This window comes from Microcaecilia unicolor, chromosome 3, assembly GCF_901765095.1.
Source record: "Microcaecilia unicolor chromosome 3, aMicUni1.1, whole genome shotgun sequence".
In the NCBI taxonomy this organism is placed as follows: Eukaryota; Metazoa; Chordata; class Amphibia; order Gymnophiona; family Siphonopidae; genus Microcaecilia; species Microcaecilia unicolor.
This window is the reverse complement of record NC_044033.1, coordinates 88,321,249-88,341,145: the sequence shown is the minus strand read 5'-3', so window position 1 is coordinate 88,341,145 and position 19,897 is coordinate 88,321,249. Positions and strand designations below refer to the sequence as shown.

Sequence of the window (19,897 nt, the reverse complement as noted above, 5' to 3'; positions counted from 1 at the left end):
TATTCACAATGGAGAAGGGTAGTTAGTGGGGTTCCTCAGGGGTCTGTGCTAGGACCGCTGCTTTTTAATATGTTTATAAATGATTTAGAGATGGGAGTAACTAGCTAGGTAATTAAATTTGCTGATGACACAAAGTTATTCAAAGTCGTTAACTCGCGACAGGATTGTGAAAAATTACAGAAGGACCTTACGAGACTGGGACTTGGTGGCTAAATGGCAGATGACGTTTAATGTGATCAAGTGCAAGGTGATGCATGTGGGGAAAAAAGAACCCGAATTATAGCTACGTCATGCAAGGTTCCACGTTAGGAGTTACAGACCAAGAAAGGGATCTGGGTGTCGTCGTCGATTTTACACTGAAACCTTCTGCTCAGTGTGCTGCTGCTGCGGCTAGGAAAGTGAATAGAATGTTGGGTATTATTAGGAAAGGTATGGAAAACAGGTGTGAGGATGTTATAATGCCGTTGTATCGCTCTATGGTGCGACCGCACCTTGAGTATTGTGTTCAATTATGGTCGCCACATCTCAAGAAAGATATAGTAGAATTGGAAAAGGTGCAGCGAAGGGCGACTAAAATGATAGCGGGGATGGGACGACTTCCCTATGAAGAAAGACTAAGGCTTTTCAGCTTGGAGAAGAGACGGCTGAAGGGAGACATGATAGAGGTATATAAAATAATGAGTGGAGTGGAACAGGTGGATGTGAAGCGTCTGTTCACGCTTTCCAAAAATACTAGGACTAGGGAGCATGCGATGAAACTACAGTGTAGTAAATTTAAAACAAATCGGAGAAAATGTTTCTTCACCCAATGCATAATTAAACTCTGGAATTCGTTGCTGGAGAACGTGGTGAAGGCGATTAGCTTGGCAGAGTTTAAAAAGGGGTTAGACGGTTTCCTAAAGGACAAGTCCATAAACCACTACTAAATGGACTTGGGAAAAATCCACAATTCCAGGAATAACATGTATAGAATGTTTGTGCGTTTGGGAAGCTTGCCAGGTGCCCTTGGCCTGGATTGGCCGCTGTCATGGACAGGATGCTGGGCTCGATGGACCCTTGGTCTTTTCCCAGTGTGGCATTACTTATGTACTTATGTACATATCCAACAGAGTGCTCAAATCTGTTGTTTCTTTCTCTATAATATCACCAAAATTCGTCACTTCCTTTCTAAGCACTCTATCAAAACCCTTATCTACACTTATCACCGCTTGCTTAGACTACTGCAACTTGCTTCTCAGAGGTCTCCCACTAAACCACCTCTCTCCTCTTCAATCTGTTCAAAATTCTGCTGCATGACTTATATTCCACCAGTGTCGCTATGCTCATACTAGCCCTCTCCTCTTTGGCTAAATTGGCTCCCTATCCATTTCCACATACAGTTCAAACTCCTCTTTTTGATTTAAAAGTACATTCACTCTGCAACTCCTCAGTACCTCTCTACTCTTATCTCTCCCTACACTCTTCCCCGGGAACTCCATTCATTGGGTAAATTTATTTATTTATTTTAATACATTTGTATCCCACCTCTTTGCAGGCTCAATGTGGCTTACAATTCATCGTGGATACTGGAAATAGTGAAGAATATACAATTGGTTTACAGAAAGTTTTGGGTACATGATGGTGAAATACATGAAATTGTCGAGCAAAAGACATTAAAGAACATAAAGAACGTTTCTGGATATTTTGAAGAATGTACAGTTACACGTGTTGATCTTTGTGATATATTTTGTCGAAGAGATAAGTTTTCAGTAGTTTGCGGAAATTGGTCATTTCATAGACCGTTTTCAGGTTGCGTGGCAGCGCGTTCCAGAGCTGTGTGCTTGTATAGGAAAAGGTTGATGCATGCATTAATTTGTATTTCAAGCCTTTACACTTGGGAGGATGAAGATTGAGGAATGTGCGAGAGGATTTTTTTGCGTTTCTGGGTGGTAGTTCTATTAGGTCTGACATGTAAGCTGGGGCGTCACCATGGATGATTTTATGGACCAAGGTACAGAGTTTGAACGTGATACGTTCTTTGAGTGGGAGCCAGTGTAGTTTTTCGCGTAGGGGTTTTGCGCTTTCGTATTTTAGTTTGCCGAATATAAGTCTGGCTGCCGTGTTCTGGGCTGTCTGGAGTTTTTTGAGTATTTGCTCTTTGCAGCCGGCGTAGAGTGAGTTACAATAGTCCAGATGACTAAGTACCAATGATTGTACCAGGTTGCGAAAGACATTCCTTGGAAAAAATGGTCTGACTCTTTTTAGTTTCCACATTGAATGAAACATCTTTTTAGTATGTTTTTTGCATGATTCTCGAGTGTTAGGTGTCGGTCAATGGTGACTCCAAGAATTTTTAGGGTGTCCGAGACTGGTAGGCTTAGTTTAGGTGTATTGATGGTGGTAAATTCCTTCTTGTTGTATTGCACGGTGAGTACTAGGCATTGGGTTTTTTCTGCATTTAGTTTCAGTTGAAATGCATCTGCCCCGGAATTCATAATATGTAGGCTTTGGTTGATTTCACAGGAGATTTCTCTTAGATCATGTTTGAATAGGATAAAGATCATTACATCATCAGCGTATATATATGGGTTTAGATTCTGGTTCGATAGTAGTTTAGCTAAGGGTGTCATCGTTAGGTTGAATATGGTCGGTGAGAGGGGGGATCCCTGTGGAACTCCGCATTCAGGTATCCATGTAGCTGATGTAGTCGAATTTGATGTCACTTGATATGAGCGGGTGGTTAGGAACCCCTTAAACCAATTGAGAACATTGCTTCCGATTCCAAAGTATTCAAGGATGTGTAATAAAATTCCATGGTCAACCATGTCAAATGCACTTGACATGTCGAATTGTAGCAGTAGTATGTTGTTGCCATTTGCTATCAGTTGTTTGAGTTTGGTCATAGGAGTGATTAGTACGGTTTCCATACTATGATTAGAGCAAAATCCCGAGTGGGAATCGTGTAGTACTGAGAACTTGTTTAGATACTCTGTAAGTTGTTTGGTCACCAGGCGATTAAGGTGATTAAGGGAATGGATGCTACTGGTCTATAGTTCGTTAGTTCATTAGCATTTTTCTTTGCATCCTTGGGTATGGGGGTGAGTAAAATGTTACCTTTCTCCCTTGGGAAGAGTCCATTTTGTAGCATAAAGTTCACATGGTTAGTTAGGTCCGTTATAAATTGTTGGGGGGCCGACTTCATGAGGTTGTTTGGGCATATATCTAATTTGCAGTGAGATTTGGCGAATCTTTTAAGTGTTCGTGAGATAAGATCTTCTGGTAGTATAGTGAATTCAGTCCAGATACTGTCCGCTGGGTAGACTGCCGGGTCTGGGTCTAGGCACTCTAGGAGTGTAGTGTATTCGATTGGGCTGGCTGGTACTTTGAGTCGCAATTGTATGATTTTCTCCTTGAAGTATTTCGCCAAGTCGTCGGCTCCTGGAGTGTCTTTGCTGTTATTGGTGACTGGGGTAGTGTCTAATAGTTTATCCACGAGTTGGAAGAGTTTGTGAGTGTCTTTGTAATTTGGCCCAACTTCAGTTTTGTAGTATTGTCTTTTGGTTTGTCTTATGGTGTATTTGTATTTCCTTCGGAGTTGTTTCCAAGCGTTAAGGGTGGGATTGTCTTTCTTTTTGTTCCACGCACGTTCTAGTTTCCTAACTTGTGTTTTGAGTTTTTTCAGTTCTTCATTGAACCATGGTATTGAGTTTTTTCTGTGTGAGGTTCTGGTTTGGATTGGGGCGATGTTGTCTAGTATTAATTTACATCTATTATCCCATTTAGAGAGGAATTGGATTGTGTCCGTCTTTATTGTCCATCCGTCAATATAGATCTGTTGCCAGAATTTAACCGGATCTATTTTTCCTCTTGTGGTGTAAGTTTTTCGTGTTTGTTTGTTAAGTAGGTCTTTAATTCTCCATTGGAGGATGATGTGTGCTTTGTAATGGTCTGACCACAGTATAGGTGACCATTTAGTGTTAGTTAATATAAAGTTTGCGTCGTGGTCAAATTTGTGTGTTATGATGTCTAATGTGTGTCCTTTTTTGTGTGATGGTTGCGTATTTGGTTCTTGTAGATCCCATAGCTGTAGGAATTCTTTGCAGTCTTGAGTACTGTTGTGGTGCGATCTTCCAGGTGTAAGTTAATATCTCCTATTATGATGAGGTTGGAGGAAGAGATACAGGTGTTCGAGATAAAGTCCATGAAGTGTGTTTGGCTATCTCGCCAGTTCCCTGGTGGTCTGTAGAGTATAACTGCGTTAAGGTGTTCCTGCAAATTTGGGTGACTTATTCTTATGGAAGCAATTTCAAGTTGTGGCAGTATGGATTCAGCTGTGTTTGTGATGTTGAACTCAGATTTGTATATTATGGCTATTCCTCCTCCTCTTTTTCCGTTTTCTTGTCCAGTGTGTAATTTTGTATCCTGGTGGGCATAATTCTAAGATTATAGGATCTTGAAGGTTATGGACCCAGGTTTCAGTGATAAATAGGAAGTCAAGGTTGTCTGCAGTGATCCAGTCTGTTATGGTCTCTGTTTTGGTTACTACTGATCTGGCGTTTACGTATCCCATTTGGATTGAATGGTAAGGTACGATTCGGGGTGTTGATGTCTTAATTTTTATTAGTTGTCTGTTTTCCTGATGTAAGCTCTTTGAGCAGGGACTGTCTTTCTTCTATGTTTGTGCAGCGCTGCGTACGCCTTGTAGCACTATAGAAATGCTAAATAGTAGTAGAAATGCTAAATAGTAGTAGTTGTGTCCTTTCTTCCCTTTCTGTTGGTTATTTCCGTATATATTTGTTTTCCCTTTTAGTTGATTATTGTTCTTTTGTTCTGGTAGGTTATGCATAAATTGTATATGGGTTGCGTGTGTTGTAGGCAGATTGGTGGTTGTGTTAGGAATAGTCCATGCATGATATATTAGGGGGAGGAAGTAGATTATCATGATCAGTTTGTTGGTGTTCATGTTGGCTGTTATTCTGAGGTCCGTAGTATGTATTTAAATTTATGTAGCAGGTAGTAGATCGTGTCTCTTTATGGTGTTATTAGATGTCTGGTAGGTCATTTATAGAACATTTAAAGGGTAGGCATTCAAGAACATTTAGAAGTTGGCAAATTGAGAGGTTTTGGCATGCATTTAAAGGTAACAAGGCAATTAATACATTTATGTTGGTATTAGACATTTAAATGAAATAAATCATTTATAATGCAAGGCACTTAGAAACATTTATAAGCAGGCACTAAAAGCAAAGCATTCGAAAAACCTTGGAATGCATTTAAGAGTAGCAGTGCAGCTGTGACATTTAGCATTTGAAAAACTTTGAGATTCATTTAAGAATAGCAGTGCAGTTGAAACATTTAGGTTAGCCAGATTCTTAGGGTTGATTACTCTCTCTTATCTGTACCCTTCTCTTCCACTGCCAACTCCAGATTCCATTTCTTCTATCTTGTTGCACCATACACCTGGAACAGACTTCCTGAGCCAGTACATCAAGCTCCATCTCTGTCTTCAAATCTAGGCTAGAAGCCCACCTTTTTGAGGCTGCTTTTAACGCCTAACTCCTACTCACTTGTTCAGTATCCACCTTAAGTATTTTCCTTATCCCTTATTTGTCCTGTTTGTCCTGATTAGATTGTAAGTTCTTCCAGCAGAGACTGTCTCTTCATGTTCAAGTGTACAGCGCTGTGTATGTCTAGTAGTGCTACAAAAATCATAAGTAGTAGTAGTAGTACTATTTCTGTAGCTTTCCTTTGAACTGCTTCAAGTCTTAAGTCCTTAGTAAGATATGGTTTCCAAAACTGAACACAATAATCTAAGAGGGGCATCACCGAAGACTTGTTCAGGGGCATTAACACCTCTTTTCTTCTACTGATTATGCCTCTCTCTATACAGCCTGACATCTTTCTGGCTATGGCCACCACTTGTTACATTGTTTCACCACCTTGAAATCCTCATAAACTATCACCCCAAGGTCCCTCTCCTGGTTTGGGCACATCAGCCTCTCACTTTCTATCACATACAGTTCCTTTGGATTTTTACACCCCAAGTGCACCATTTTTCACTTTTTTTGCAACATTAGACCAGTTTTCTAATTTTTGTAGCTCACTTCTCATGTGGGGTGTCCACTCTATTTTAAGACTTTGTATCATCTGCAAAAAGCAAAGTTTTCCTTCTAACCTTTCAGCATGTCGCTCATAAATACACTGAATAGAATCGGTCCTATACTGATCACTGAAGCACTTCATTACTCATCTTTCTTTACTCCAAGTGAGTTTTATTTACTAGCATCTTCTGCCACCTATCAGTCAACCAATTTCTGATCCAGTTTATCTCCTTGATTCCCACCTGCAAGCTACTTAGTATATTTATAAGCCTCCTATAAGGAACAGCATCAAAGGCTTTCTTGAAATCTAAGTAGACCACACCCTCAACTTGCCCTCAATCCAGTTCTTTTGTCACTCAGTCAAAGAAATCAGATTTGTTTGACAAAATTTGCTTTTGATAAAGCCATGCTGCCTCAGATCTTGTAACTCATTTGATTGTAGAAAGTTGACTATCTTTTCCTTCAGAAGTGTTGCCATTACCTTTTCCACCACCAAGGTAAGGCTCATCGGTCTGTAATTTCCCATTTCTCCATTTATGCCTTTGTGAAGAGAGACCACATCAGCCTTTCTTCAATCACATGGTACTTCTCCAATCTTCAAGGATCAGAACACATTAAACATATCCTTTAGAGGGCCCACAAAATCCTCTCTATGTCCTCTCAATATCCTGGGCTGTATCTCATCTGGCCCCATAGCTTTGTCCATGTTCAGTGTTGCAAGCTGTTCATAAAAACTTTTTTCTGTGTATGGTGCCGATAATTGCCAGATGTTCCTTCTATGAAGACCGAACATGTCATTGTTGAGTAATTAAGTTCTTCCCTCATCTCTTTCTACACATTGACCATCAGTATGTTTAAGTCTCATAATTCCACCTCTGGCCTTCCTCTTTTCTCCAAAACACTTGAAAAAAGTCATCACTTTACTTTACATCTTTTGCCATTTTTTCTTCTGCCTATGCTTTTGCTATTCTGATTTCTTTCTTCATCTCTCTCAGTTTTAGGTGGTATTCTTTTTTGTATTCCTCTTTTTGTGATGTTCTGTATTTTGTAAACACTACTTTTGTTTCCTTTATATTTATAACCATTTCTTTAGAGAACCATATTGGTTTTCTTTCCTCTTGCATTTACTTACTTTCCTTACATAAAGGATATATTGCCCTTTTAATAGCACATTTCAGTTCAGCCCACTGTCCATTCACTCTGCTCCCACCCTGCCAGCCCCTCCTTCAAGTATGTCTCCATTTTGCTGAAGTGCACATGTTTGAAATCCAGGACTTTTTGGTTTGACTGGACTCCACTTTAATTCTTCTATCAAACCACATCATGCAGTAATCACTATCACCCAAGTGGGCACTCACCCATAGGAGCCAACTTTTCAAAATAATTGGGGGTGCTAAGCCCAATGGAAATAACCCCTCCCTGGACATATACATGGAATTTTCTCAATACTGGGGGTGCTGAAGGACTCACAGCACCCACAGAGCTGGCTCCTATACACTCACCAAGATATTAGACACATTCTCTCCATTTGTGAGAACTAAATCCAGTAACAACGCTTCCCTGGTGGGTTCCTTCACCATTTGTCTAAAGCAAGACACTTGCAGGGCATCCACTTTCTACTTCTTTCTAGATTTGCAGATGGAATATGTTTATTTCATGTTTGACATACTGCCTAATCCAGCGTGAGTATTCTAATCCATTATCTGGTAGGCTGAAGTCACCCAGCAATGCCATTTGGGGTAACCAAAAAAACCCACTTACCTATACTTCAAGACATAATAGATAATTTTTGTGGCGAGCATTAATAGTGTAATATGCCTGCCAATGTTTGTCCCCAATCACCATGCCCTTAATTTAACTTAACTTTAACTTAACTTCTCCCAACACAGTCGATACAGTTGCTCAGACAATCAGTAAGCTCTCCATCTCTCACTGTATTAGACACCTGTCCCACTTACCTAATAAAATCGGCCCCAGACCGTTTCACAACAGACCTCACATTCCACCTAAACTACATATACCAACAAGGTCTCTTCCCTAAAGAACAAAGCAATATTCTACTCACACCAATACCAAACGATACCAAGAAAAGAACAAATGACGTCACCAATTATTGTCCAATAGCATCCATCCTGATGACAACCAAATTAATGGAAAGCATTGTAGCCAAACAATTACAGAATACATCAGCAAGTTTTCTATACTACATGAATCGCAATCTGGCTTCACACCCCTCCACAGTACAAAATCTGTACTAGTTACCCTGTTAGCCAAATTCAAACAAGAAATAGCAATAGGCAAAAACATCCTCCTCCTCCAATTCGACTTGTCAAGTACATTCGATATGCTAGACCACATTATACTACTAAGACTACTTGATAAGTTAGGGATTGAAAGATATACACTCAAATGGATTGAGGGCTTCCTATCTACCAGAACACATCAAGTAAAATTAAACTCTAACATCTCATCGCCTTGGAAAGCAGATTGCGGAGTACCACAAGGTTCACCTTTATCACCCATCCTCTTCAACCTGATGATGACCCCTTTAGCCTTATCACCATCCAAACAAGGCCTAAACCCTTCTATCTATGCAGATGATGTCATTATATACATACCTTTCAAATCAAAACCATCAAAAATCACCAACGAAATCACGAATAGCCTTAATATCATGGACTCATGGGCAACGGCATTCAAACTAAATAAAGAAAAAACTCACTGTATCATTCTCTCATCCCAACACAAAGCTGACCACCCTGCAACCATCAACACCCAAGATTGTACCCTCCCCATCTCAGATAATCTGAAAATCCTCGGCATGAACATAGACTGCAACTTAACACTAGAGAGCCAAACCACAAACACTACAAAGAAAATGTTCTACACTATGTGGAAACTTAAACACGTGAAACAATTCTTCCTGAGGGAAACTTTCCGCAATCTGATGCAATCCATGGTACTGTCCCATATCGACTACTGTAACAACATATAAGCGGGATGCAAAGAATATATCCTAAAGAAGCTTCAGACCGCTCAGAACACAGCAACCAGACTTATCGTCGGAAAAACACGATCTGAAAGCGCAAGACCTCTGCTAGAAAAACTACACTGGCTACTAATCAGGGAATGTATCGCTTTTAAAATATGCACCATGGTTCATAAAATAATCCATGGTCTAGCTCCGGGATACATGACTGAATTGATCGACTTACATAGGAGAAACACATCCAAAAAAGCAAGAACATACCTAAACCTCCACTTCCCAAGATGCACAGGTCTGAAGTACAAATCAACACACGCGTCCCATTTTTCTTATGTCTGCACACAACTTTGGAACGCTCTACCTAAAGTCCTGAAAATCACAAACGACCACCTAAGCTGTCACAGAAACCTGAAAACGCATCTCTTCAAAAAAGCATATCCCATTGATCCGACATAATCGCCAATTACTGCAACATAACTGAAACACAACAGGAACATAACTCATAACCTTCGTCTCATGATCCCTTATGTGGTTAACCCATTTTTGCTTCACTTAACTATTCAACAACAACAGCCTTGTATCCAATTTTACTGGAGTTGTAACCACTTCTCCAGAGTTATGTAAGCCACATTGAGCCTACAAGTATATGGGAAAATGTGGGATACAAATGTAACAAATAAATAATTTAACAATGGCCCTATATGGCTTGATCTATGTCCCCATGGAAACAGGCCATTGTAGCCAAGCAATTCTCTCTCACTCCTTCCACCAGGCAGGTCCCTTCTTGGTCACTCCTTAGAGCCTAGAAGGGATCTGCAGTCATCTAGGTCCCCTTCCCCCTCGTTCTAGCAGGTAACTAACCCACAAGAGCTTAGAAGAAGAGTTTTTAACCATGAACCCATGCCCCCCCAGGTCCTGGCAGGGCCCCCAAAATCACCTACTCATTTAAAATATATAGAATCGCTGGGTCAGAAGTGATATCCCCCAATACATCCAAAGTGGAGGAGTGGCCTAGTGGTTAGGGTGGTGGACTTTGGTCCTGGGGAACTGAGGAACTGAGTTCAATTCCCACCTCAGGCAGCTCCTTGTGACTCTGGGCAAGTCACTTAACCCTCCATTGCCACAGGTACAAATAAGTGCCTGTATACAACATGTAAGCCGCATTGAGCCTGCCATGAGTGGGAAAGCGCGGGGTACAAATGTAACAACAAAAGCTCTGATTCTCAAAATGCTGCCAGCTGACTTAAGATGCTGCAGACCATAAAGGCTGGTGGATAATGGGAGAAAGAAACTGCAAGGATGGGAGAGGAGGCGGCATCTCTCAGTTGCAGTGTTCTTCTCAATCACTGGGAGATGCTGTCAAATTGATTACTGGTGGCCGTAAATATGATCATGTCACCCCTCTCCATAAGCAGAAGTATTGGCTGACGGTGGATGCATAGATTAATTATAAACTCCTCATAGTAGTTCATAAAATCCTTACTACCAACTGACCTCCAATTCTTGAAAGCTATTTAATTCCCTACTCCTTTAGTTGCCCTCTTCAGTCTTTGCAACAAATGGCTATATTATCAGGGCATTCTATAGGAGGGTGCCTGGTAGAAGCATATTCTATAAAGGAATGTAGGCGCTTAGGGAAGAAATTCTATAAATGGAGCCAAAACTTAGGCATAAAAAAAAAACTTGGTGCTAAGCACTATTCAATTAAGGGCACGCATACAGAACAGCATTTAGAGTGGATCCCAGGAGTAACTTTTGGATGTCAGACTTACATCTGCTGAAACCTGGTGCAAATATTGGTGCCCAGGTTAAGTGCAGTTAGGCAATATTCTGTAATTAAACATGCAACTTTTTGGAATGCCCATGACACACCCATGGCCACACCCCCTTTTGAGATATGGGCCATTGGGAGTAGGGTGCCATGCCTTTTAGAATAGTATGCATCCAGAGGAGCAGGAGAGTTTTCTGCAATTGGAAATGGAGAAGAGGAAGGCCAAAACAAAGGGGTCTGGGAGAGTGCATGAGGTTTTATGCCGTGGACTGACGGATCAGTGTGTCAGAGAGCTGGATAGAAAAAAAGGTCCTACTCCTACTGTAAGTATGCTTTCCTGCTTGGATATTTCTCTTGTGCCAGAAGAAAGTGCCCCACCCCTCCACCCAATTTCTTGTGGTGAAGAGCTAAATGCTTCCTCTAATTTTATCCCAATCAGTACTCCTTCCAATTTGGATAGTGGTGCAAGTAGCCCAGTGGAAGGAAGTTTTCTCTCTTGGGCTGTGTTGCTCCACAGGAACTGGAGAATTCTTTCCCATTAACATCAGATAGTATTCCTGAAGAAAATTTCCTTGAAGAACAACACTTGGGTGGTGATCTTCTGGATGAAAGCTTCTTTGAAAAGGTTTTTCTTTTCTTTTTAACAGTTATGTGACTACTCAAAGAAGTCAGTTGTGAAGTTTACTGAACAGGGTGTAAAGTTGACTAGTTGGCTGCATGCACAGTGCTCCAAATTGGAGGGTACGGGGTAGGATCTTGCTTATCTGACCTTTGCTTATCTAACATTCTGGGTTATCTGACATACCTAGGTGACCTCACAATGTCATTAATGTATGTGGCTTTCTTTCTCTTTCTTGAAATGCATGCATGCATTTTTCAACAAAGTGATCCACTGAAAAAGTTCCTCCTATATGGATAGAGAAAAACTGAGAAAAATTAAGTCATTGTACAAAAAGAATGAAAATCCATGGAGGGGGAGGGAGGAGTTTAATACATAAATAAAAGCAATGTAAAAATGCATACATGCTCAGTGTGCATTTATGTCTAATTACCTGAAACGACCTGGTGATTAAATCTCCAGGAAAAGCATGGAAAGCTTCAAGGAATGTTTAAAAATATAATCAGAGAAGAATTTGTGTAATTTTATTTTCAAATAAAGTATTAAGATAAATCTAGCAGGACAAGTGACATCATAGGAAAGCGATGCTAATATTTATTGTCAAAGCATAATTTAATCAACAGAATGTCTTCATCATTCAGAAAAGTCAGGAAAAGGAGACTTTCAAAGGGTTTTTGAACTGGTCATTTTCCTATTGTTTCACTGCACACAATAAAATCTGTTGCAGAGGGGCAACATGCTGAGAGTCTAGGAAAGCACTGCTGGCTTTGTCCACCTGACCTTGCTGTGACATTGTGGTGCAAGATCTTAAAAGACAAGAGCCCCATGTGGGGCTTGCACAGAGGACTTTTAAAGAGCTGGTTAATTTTACTTCTGTAGCTAATTAAATGGGAGGGCCAGAGACCGGGTGAAAAGCAAGATCCCTCAGGTCCATGTTGCTGCTTTGTAGTTGTAAAAGTACCTGTAGAAGCGTTCATAATTTATCACTTTTCAGAGAAACCTAAAGAGACAAACTGAGAGCATTCAAGATCCACAGGACATGATCTGCCCTTGTATTCTGGCCTCTGCAGCTGTATTTCTTAAAAGAATGGATTAGAGGCATTTAAGCTTATTAGAGTGTAAGATGTCATGTACCCCCATCAAAACATAAGGAGAAAAGTTCAAGAGTGTATAAATTAATGCCTTGAAAATATATGACGGCCTTTAGGCCACAGTAAAGAAAATGTCAACAAGTCAAAAAACACTAGATAGCTATTGACCAATTTCATGATGGGAAGGTGGAAGCAAAGAAGAATAATTCTCCCCCACCATATATCTCAGGCTGCAAATGACACTGATCCTTTTTAATGTGCACAAAAGCTGAGAATTAAGCCAACCTGAAAACAGCAGTGACAATATCATCCACAGGAAATGACTCACCATAAAGAGGTCACGGGCACCTATATCCAAAGCCAGCAGAAAGGCCTTTTCAAATCTCTGATATCTGTAAGAAAAGGGGAAATGTGTCAAGGGGCAGGGAATCTTTCACTCTGAAAGAAAAATATTCTTTCTAGGCAATTTGCAGGGTTTGAAATGTCCACAGGACAAGTATTAATAATCATCCTTATTAGTTAATTAATTACCTTTAAATGTGTCTGAAAATAGTTGATGCCATAGCACTAGTGCCATTTTTAGACTGTATTTTTTAACTTCCAGTTGAGCTATCGTAGAAAGCGAAGGTACTTACCTGCAGCAAGGTGTTCTTCGAGGACAGCAAGCTTTATAGTCTCACAATTGGGTGATGCCAACCCGCGTTTCCCGGTCCGGAACTTATAACAAGTATAAGTAGAACTTTGTAGATTGTGCGAGATGCTCCACTGCTCATGTGCGAGTGCCGTGAGAACGCGGTTTCCTCAGTTAAATACTTCAGCAAAAATAAAGTAAAAATAATAGAGGAAACAACTCCAATGGGAGGTGGGAGGGATTGTTAGAATATAAAGCCTGCTGTCCTCAGAGAACACTTGCTACAAGTAAGAACCTTCGTTTTCTCTGAGGACATGCAAGCTTATTTATTCTCACAAGTGGGGAATCCCTAGCATCCAGGCTCACCAAAAACATTGGACAATTGGACCTTGCAAGGACATAACACAGATTAACCTTAAACTATATAAAAGCTGAATGAGAGTGAAGCCTGGAACAGAATAAAACGGGCCTAGGAGGGTGGAGTTGGATTCTAGTCCCCAAACATTCTGCAACACTGTCTGCCCGAACCAACTATCGCGTCGGGTATCCTGCTCAAAGCAGTAGTGTGATGTGAATGTGTGAACTGAAGACCACGTTGCAGCCTTGCTAATTTCTTCAATGGAGGCTCTCAAGTGGGCTACCGATGCAGCCATGGCTCTGACATTATGAGCCATGACATGACCCTCTAGGGCCAGCCCAGCCTGAGCATAAGTGAAGGAATTGCAATCTGCAGCCAATTAGAAATGGTGCGTTTCCCGGGATCAAAAGAAGCAAAAAGCTGGGAGGACTGTTTGTGGGGCCTGGTCCGCTCCATGTAGTAGGCCAATGCTCTCTTGCAATCCAAGGTGTGCAAGCTGCTTTCACAAGGATAGGCATGAGGTTGGGGCAAGAATGTTGGCAAGACAATCGACTAGTTCAGATTGAATTCCTACACCACCTTCAGCAGGAACATAAGGTGAGTGTGGAGGACTAATCTGTCGTGATGAAACTTAGTATAAGGTGCATCCACCACTAAGGCCTGAAGCTCAATGACGCTACGAGCTGAAGTAACAGACACCAAGAAAACAACCTTCCAAGCCAAGTACTTCAGATGGTAGGAATTCAATGGCTCGAAAGAAGCTTTCATCAGCTGGGTGAGAACGACATTGACATAGGCGGTCGGTGGCCGAACTGTTTGGGGAGGCTAAAGGGGGTGGAGTTAGGGGTGTGGTCAGGGGTGGAGCTTACAGCCATAATTGTCTGACAACACACAGAAAAAAAATATGTAAAAATAAAATAGTCACAATTAATACCTTTTATTAAATTTAGATATTAGATATGTATCATATGTCAAAGAATAAAGTGGTTGCTCAAAGCATATACTAACCACAATCACTCAACTGCAAAACACTATGCACAACTTTGTGCAAAAACACACTCAGAACCTTACTGTACTATAAATATTACACTGAACAGACCTTAATTCACCAATATACCATCCATACGGAAAATGCAGACCGTCAACAATATGAAACAAAGGATCATAATATCACAATTCTCATGTAAAGCCACAAAACACCCTTTTAGGGTGGATAGTGTTCACAATGAGCTCCTTTTATTAATGACCAGATAGAGATAAGAGTTTTCAAATTTCAATTTTGGCACAGTATAAGTCATCACAAACAAAATATAGGAAAACCAAAAGCATTAGGGGCTTATAGCCCATTTAGTTATGTTTAAACAAAAGAGATCTGCATGAAACAAAATATTAATTTTTTTATTTTGACTTAAACCCTTCAGAGTCAGCACCTACCTCTCCTGAAATCCAACGTGCACTGCGTGCCACAATTTCCTCAAATTATTATGGTCTGGGTCTGGGAAGGAAGTGGGAACACCTCAGACAGCCACTCTTAACCAGCCTTGAGCCTTCCCTACTCAGTGACAGCACAAAAAAAGCACTGTATGTATCCCTCATTGATAAGTCTCTGACTCTAAAGTTTAGCAATTTCATTAAAGCAAAATGCATTTTCACATATCACAAACTCTTCCTATCCAAAAAAAGCAATCAGATTTTCACTTACCAGCTCTGTCAAGACTATACGTGAGCTAAACTTCCTCTTTGAACATACTATTGGAACCATCAGCCAATGAAATGGCTTTTAGCTGTAGCTATCCCATTCCCAGGTTACCTCATAATTATGCACACATCATTGCAGTCATGCCCTCCTCTCGGTGTACATGCTCAGAAAAAAAACAAAAACTTTGAACCATTTAAAGATTTTAACAATTACACTATTTTTTATTTCTCCCCAGTCTCACTTGCACACCTCCCTCCAAACCTGTTCTCTTTAATTTGAATGTTGTTCACTTCAAGCTCACCCCGAATGAGAAGTTCTTCCCACACCAAAGACATATACAGCACTGGTTGTATTCTTTTAAGCAACTTCAGCAGAGCATGCCTGCCTCAGTGAGCATTGCTGTGCTGCCAGGACGACTTGGGCAGGGGAGAGAGGAAAATCACAACTTCAGGTAAAAGATTTTGCAAGTGAGTGAAGCCTCCTATACCGGGCACCCATGGACATTGAGATCTCATGAGCCTAGCTAAGCCTCTGGGTGCTCACAGAGGTGCCCTGAATGTCTCCCTATTTGTATCTGTGAGGTCCATAAACTTTGGTCTATGCCTATAGACCTGATGCACCAACCGTTTCCTTTCTTTCTCCCCTCTTTTTCTATTTGCTCTTGCAGAACGTTGGTAGCAAGATTGTTTTGGATGTTGTACTTTGTCCTGCTTTCACAGCAGTTAGGCTTAATAGCAAGGTTGCCTGAAGTTCTCACATTGCAAGTTTGTTTGTTGTATCACAAAGGTTCAGAATTTTGGACAAAAACTTTACAGTTGTAGGCAAGGGGGCATGTAAGTAAAGGTCAGGATCCAATCAGGCCCAGAACTGCATTCTGTGAGGGGGAAAGAATGACACACAGCATAACATATGCTAGTTTGGACCAGTAACAGCTTCTACGTTACCCTGTTCCAGGAGAGAGGTTTGTGGTCAGTCCTGGATTTCTGCCAAACTCATTCTGATGCATTACAGGATATAAAGTAGGTAGAATCAACCACTACAAATCCCAAACTGCTTTGGGATACTAACAATTATGGTGATGGGGGCATGGTTTACAAATCTGCTGGAGCCTGTATTGCACTTCACATCCCATACCAGGGTGGTTTGTAGTTGGCCACAGATATTGCATAGCTACCCTATGCATTACTCAAGGGTCCCTCCTTACAAATGTTTGGAACTCTGGCTGAAACAGTTCCCTAATATCTGGAAGCTGGAGGAACTGGGTTCAATTCCCACCTGTGCAACTGACTCACCTAACCCTGTAACGTTTAAGCTTTGGCAAAACTAAGATTGAGCCCACCAGGGACGAAGAAGGTGGCTTTATAAACAAATGTCTGTAATTTTTGTACCTTATACCATAGAACAATCTTCTGGTTGTGGCTGGTGAAGGACCAATGTGTGCTGAGCATCATTGTTCTATTCTCAAGGTGGATTCTGATTCTGTGTTAGTATACCAGTTGGGCTGTATTGTTGTCTGCCTTATACCGTTAGCTGGGCAGTTGTCTTGTATCAATGCATGTTCCGTTCAAAGTTATTATAGAAGGCCAATAAAGGAGTCACTACCTATTACTCAGTGTCCGCTCTATCATTATGTGAGAATACAGTATAGGAGGGCAAGGGCCCAATGTGACCGGGTATTCTGGCTGATAGGTGACGTGGGTTCAAAGCAGCCCTTGGAATAACAGGGGTTGCAAAGAGATCCCCAACTGATACCCTTGCAGATGACACCTGGATCAGACAGGGCATTATAACAGCACTCCTTATCCCTCCCTTCCGCTCCCTGCAGTGGGCATGAACCCTGTGTAGTAACCTCACAGCTACTATCAGTTTGAGCAACCATCAAAAACAAATACAGAATAAAATTTGAACTATATATAATAAAAATTTAAAAACTACAAGAAACAATAAAATGTAATAAAAAAGTGTCATGATAAAAATAAAAGTCCAAAAATGTTTAAAATATCTTATTTGTCAAATATAAAACTATATACAAAATACAAAACGGGTAAAAAAAAGGGGGACGGATCACTGTGGGCAGAGGAAGGCCACCTCAAGACTGCAGAAGCTGCCTCAGGAAGTGGGACAGACTGATCCTGAGATGAGGTCGCAGGATACCAGCATTCTCTAGGCCAGATAAGATGCGGCCTAGAGTATGCTGGATCCTGGCCTGACCAGTTTCCAGGGCTCTCAGTCGCCGGTCCATGGCCTCCAGTATTGACGCCATCCCCTAAAACACAAATACAGTTCCAGTGGCAGGTGCAGAGCAAGGTACTGCCGCACCTGCCCCTGGAACTGGCAAAGACTCAGCTCTCTGTGTTGGGGGAGATGGAGACAGCAGCATGAGGCCTTTGTCCTCTTCCTCCTGAAGCTGGTCCTGCTGCTTCTGGGGTGGTACTGGGAGGCTGGGGTGGGCAGGAGGGGGGTGGGGTGGCCCTCCTTCTGCTTCTTCCTTCTCTTCCTCTCCTTCTTCCTCTGTCTCCTCCTCCCCCCCTTAGAGGCTGCTGGGCCCGGCCCTGCACAGCAGGTCCACAGGGTGATGCAGCTGTTGGCTGAGCTTCAAAGGTAGGAAACAGATAGTCATGCTCTCCATCAGATGCATATTTGACCATTACATATTTCAAGGTGGGCATTATAGTTAACAGAATTAAGTATGGTATATGGGGGTTTGTCTATTGGACATACATTGCCACCTCCTATTTACAGTAACCCTGTTAGAGTATTCAAGTAGGGTGACAGCTCATTCAGTAGCGCCTTTCCTCTAGGATGAGTGAGAAGCAGAGAGGAGCCAATGGTGTGTGCATTTGACACTGCAGTGTTATTCACCTGCCTGTGCCTGCAGCTGCCATCTCCCCCCCTCCCCAGAGATAGCTCCACTTGTGCTGCCACAGGTACTGGTCACATTTCCTCAAATCCTCAGTCTGTTTGGAGACAAAGGTTGGGAAGAGAGAGGGAGAGAAGTTGAGTAGCAGGTACATGGCACATCTGCTACAATGCTACCATCAGTGTTCTTATTTCCAGGACATATGACATATTTGGCAATGGCTGTCTTACATTCTGACATGCTACCCTCCAAATGGATCTGTACAGCTAGCTGACGTGTTGTGGAAGAGGTGGCCTAGTGGTTAGAACAGTTGACCTGAAAGGCAAGGCTTGCCGGCTCAAATCCCACCAGTGATAGTTATCACCTTGAGCTGTTCACTTTACTCCCGTTACTACAGGTATGTGATGAACAGGCAGTGGTTTGCTTTGCTGGGGGTCACAGCTGATGATAAATGAAGCTTTTTCATTGTAAAAGGCACTCCTGCAGAGGAGGTAGTCTAGTGGTTAGAACAGTTGACTTGACATTCAGGGGTGGCCAGTTCAAATCCCACCAGTGGTAGCTATGACCTGTAGCTTAGAGAATGACAAGGGGACAAACTTTGTCCCTGTCCCCAGCCAGTCCCTGCGAGTTCTGTCCCCATCCCCACAAGCTCTGACTACCATCTGCACAAGCCTCAAACTGGACAATGTTGCCACATTTAGACAGACTCTGGACAGAATTTATGCATGAAGGAAGCCCTTTCCTCATTATTTAATACCTCACTGCATTCCATGAAACAAAAGGAGCAAGTTCCCACATGCCATCTTCTTCTTTTAATGCAGGCACAGGCAAAAAAGATGTTAAAAGCTCCCAGGTCTCAACCTAATTAAATGATTTTAAAAAAATTGTACTAATAAATAGTAAGTTTGATTCTTAAGCACCTGATACTTATGTCTGTTTTTGTGGCCCATTACTATGTGAAAACATTTCTACACGAATATAGGGAGTTCCTATAACCAGCCCCTACAAATGATTTACAATTAAGAACTAATTATATTCTAACAGATGAAAACCAATGCTTCCTCTCTGTATATCTGTATGTTGCATAAGCCGGCATGCTTGAGATCAAATAAAAATGCTACCAACAATAAAGAACGACAATGTGGACAGAGCAGCTCATCGGTTTGCTTGCTTTGTTTGGGTGAACGGGGATGACGGCTGCGCAGAGAGGGAAGGTAAACTACTAACCTCATGGGCTTCGGCCTTCGTGCCGTCTCCAGTTCTTAATCTAACCTCCTTGGCCAGCTTGTTCCTACTCACTCTCTTCTGTCTCCCTGCACTGCTGTCCTTCTTCAATTTTTGGGCTGCCGGCAGCGTCAGTATGGCAAGTAAGCACACTGCCTGTCCTGCAGCCAGCCGGAAGCGATTTACCAAGGCCAGCTCCGTGGCCTTCCTCCTGCCAAGTGCCGCCCTCTCTACTGCAACTTTCTGTTTGATGCTAAGCAGGAAGTTGCAGTAGAGAGGGCAGGACTTCACAGAAGGAAGGCCATGGAGCAGGCCTTGGTAAATTGCAGATGCTGCCGCCTTACTGAAGGAAAGTGTAACTGATCACATCGGGAGCAGAGGATTTTTTTTTTAACAAAGTTTTGTTCCCGCATTCGTGGGAAAATGTTTTTTACAGTGTTGCCGTTAACTATGTCATTCTCTACTATAGCTGTTCATTATTACAGGTATGTAATGAACATGCAAACAGTGCTCTGTTGTGCTGTAATCAGGAGCTTTACTGTGCACTGTAGCCTGCTTGCATTTTGCACTTACCTCCC

At 41.7% G+C, this 19,897-nt stretch overlaps 1 protein-coding gene across 1 annotated transcript in view; it reads right to left on the bottom strand.

Moving 5' to 3' along the window:
* The window catches only part of WDPCP (WD repeat containing planar cell polarity effector), an 846,895-nt gene that overhangs the window by 247,085 nt on the left and 579,913 nt on the right, over window positions 1-19,897 (bottom strand). Inside the window, exon 15 of the mRNA XM_030196158.1 lies at window positions 12,876-12,939. Within this exon, the coding sequence (XP_030052018.1) occupies window positions 12,876-12,939 (64 nt within the window). The remainder of the gene's footprint in view (window positions 1-12,875; window positions 12,940-19,897) is intronic.